The 1,855-nt window shown below is 35.7% G+C and overlaps 1 protein-coding gene across 1 annotated transcript; it reads right to left on the bottom strand.

Annotated features, from left to right (window-relative positions):
* Window positions 1-397: 397 nt before the first annotated feature.
* LOC112040749 (probable CCR4-associated factor 1 homolog 10) lies at window positions 398-1,215 on the bottom strand. Its single transcript, XM_065775777.1, has 2 exons — window positions 906-1,215; window positions 398-816 (listed from the first exon to the last, which is right to left on the bottom strand). The coding sequence occupies exons 1-2, from the start codon at window positions 1,213-1,215 to the stop codon at window positions 398-400; spliced, it is 729 nt and encodes a 242-aa protein (XP_065631849.1).
* Between the last annotated feature and the right edge of the window lie 640 nt (window positions 1,216-1,855).

The raw sequence follows: 1,855 nt of genomic DNA, 5'->3' as shown, positions 1-1,855 counted from the left end.
TTTCCAATGTATCAATTACGATATAAAGAGAAAAACCTAAAAAAAATAAATAAATAAATAAAGGAATTTACATTGGTCACAGATTGTAAGGAGGGTTCTTGGTGCATGTCTTATTTTCTTGATGCAATGTTTTAACTAGTTATTTGTGATAGAAACTTTTATTTTATTTTTTAAGAGAGTTTCAATTTATGATGTCCATTTATAATGAATTGATTTTTTATATAGGCAAGAATCAAATCTTAGATCTCCTATTCAAGGATAAGAGACCAGTTGATATAAACCAAAAATAAATAAAAGCTAACCTTATTATCCAAATAAAACAGAGTCAATAACAGATGTAATGAAATATAATTTTTTTTTTTTTTTTTGGGAATCCAAATACAACGTAATTGCTTGCCTACTCATCACCAAGCGGATTTAGCTTCAATCCTTCATTGGATGGATCAAAGTCAATCCACTCCAAGCCATGAAGAACAAACGAAACCTTTCTCAATAAATGCCCATTATGTCTAATTGCACCATCTTTCTTCTCTTTGAAATACACCTCCATGAACTTCATGAAAGTTTGTAGAGTCAACAAGGTATCAGACCCAGCCTGGTGACTCCTCCCAGCCACACGGTGCACCCCAAGTGTGTTAGCCACTCTCTCTAAACCCCCATAGAGCCCATCACAAAACCTAATCATATGCTTCACATCAAAAACACTGCGCCCAAAGTTGAGTTGCACCAAATCCATAAACTCCACGAGATTGCAAGGGAGTTCTTGGCCAGTCACGATCTTGATCAGGTGGCCAAAGTCATATCCACCATGGAAAGTAACCCAAGTGAAATCAGTGGGTTTTGGAGATCATTGTGGACATCAAAATCCTTAAAGTTGAACTGCCACACGTACTGAGAATCCGTACCGAGATTCGGCAAACATCCTCTGTGGTCGCAAAGTCCGAGACCCAGTTGGATAATATTGGTGGCGTTAACGTTGCGTCGCATGAGTTGGTAGTTCCAAAAGGGTGGCAGTCTTCCGAGGTCGCGCTTTTCCACGTTAACAGGTTTGTAGATAACTCCAGGGAATTCAGTGTCCATGGATACGATTGTGTGAGTCATTAGAGCAATCTTGATGAGGTCGAACTCTTCCTCCAGGTTATGTTGCCATACTTCACGTACAACCACTGCTGCCGGAGATGGATGAGGAGGAGCATCACGAGCAGAAACAACCATGATCAAATATACCGTAGGCGGCGTAGCAAAGAACAGAACGAGGGAACAAAACGCAAAAGCCAAAACGATGAAAAAATTTATGGACCCTGGTACCGTATTTATATATGGGGATGAGTTTCCTAGTCCGAATTGGTTTTGGTAAAGGCAGCCAATTAATATTAAGATAGGATTAACTTATAAATTAAACTCCTTTTATATTTATTAAAGGGAAATAAATTGGAAAAATTTTACCTTGCATACTTACCACATCTAAACTATTATGACATTACCTATGTAACACTTTGTACCTCATTTAGTGGGTAATAATATAGAGAAATAAATATGTATTTTCATAGTTTAGGGGTAAGTGTAAACATGGTATCGTTTAAGAGAATAAAATATACATTCACATAATTTAAGGGTAGGAGATTAAGTGTAAAAAGGATTATAGTTTAAGGTTAAAGTATGCATTCTCATAGTTTAAGGGGCCGAGTGTAGAGTGGGTAGTTTAGGGGCATAGTATAATTTTTCCAAATAAATTAAACTCTATTTCTAAGATATATAGTTTACTCTACATAAAACTCTATTACTTAATTTTCAAGAAATTTAAAAATTCTTTTTCTACTAAAATTTCATGATTAAAAATTTCAAGTGTTTTCCT

Source organism: Quercus suber, unplaced genomic scaffold, assembly GCF_002906115.3.
Source record: "Quercus suber isolate HL8 unplaced genomic scaffold, Cork oak 2.0 scaffold_119, whole genome shotgun sequence".
Classification (NCBI taxonomy): domain Eukaryota; kingdom Viridiplantae; phylum Streptophyta; class Magnoliopsida; order Fagales; family Fagaceae; genus Quercus; species Quercus suber.
Note: the sequence above shows the minus strand (reverse complement) of the source record. Positions and strands in the feature narration are given on the sequence as shown.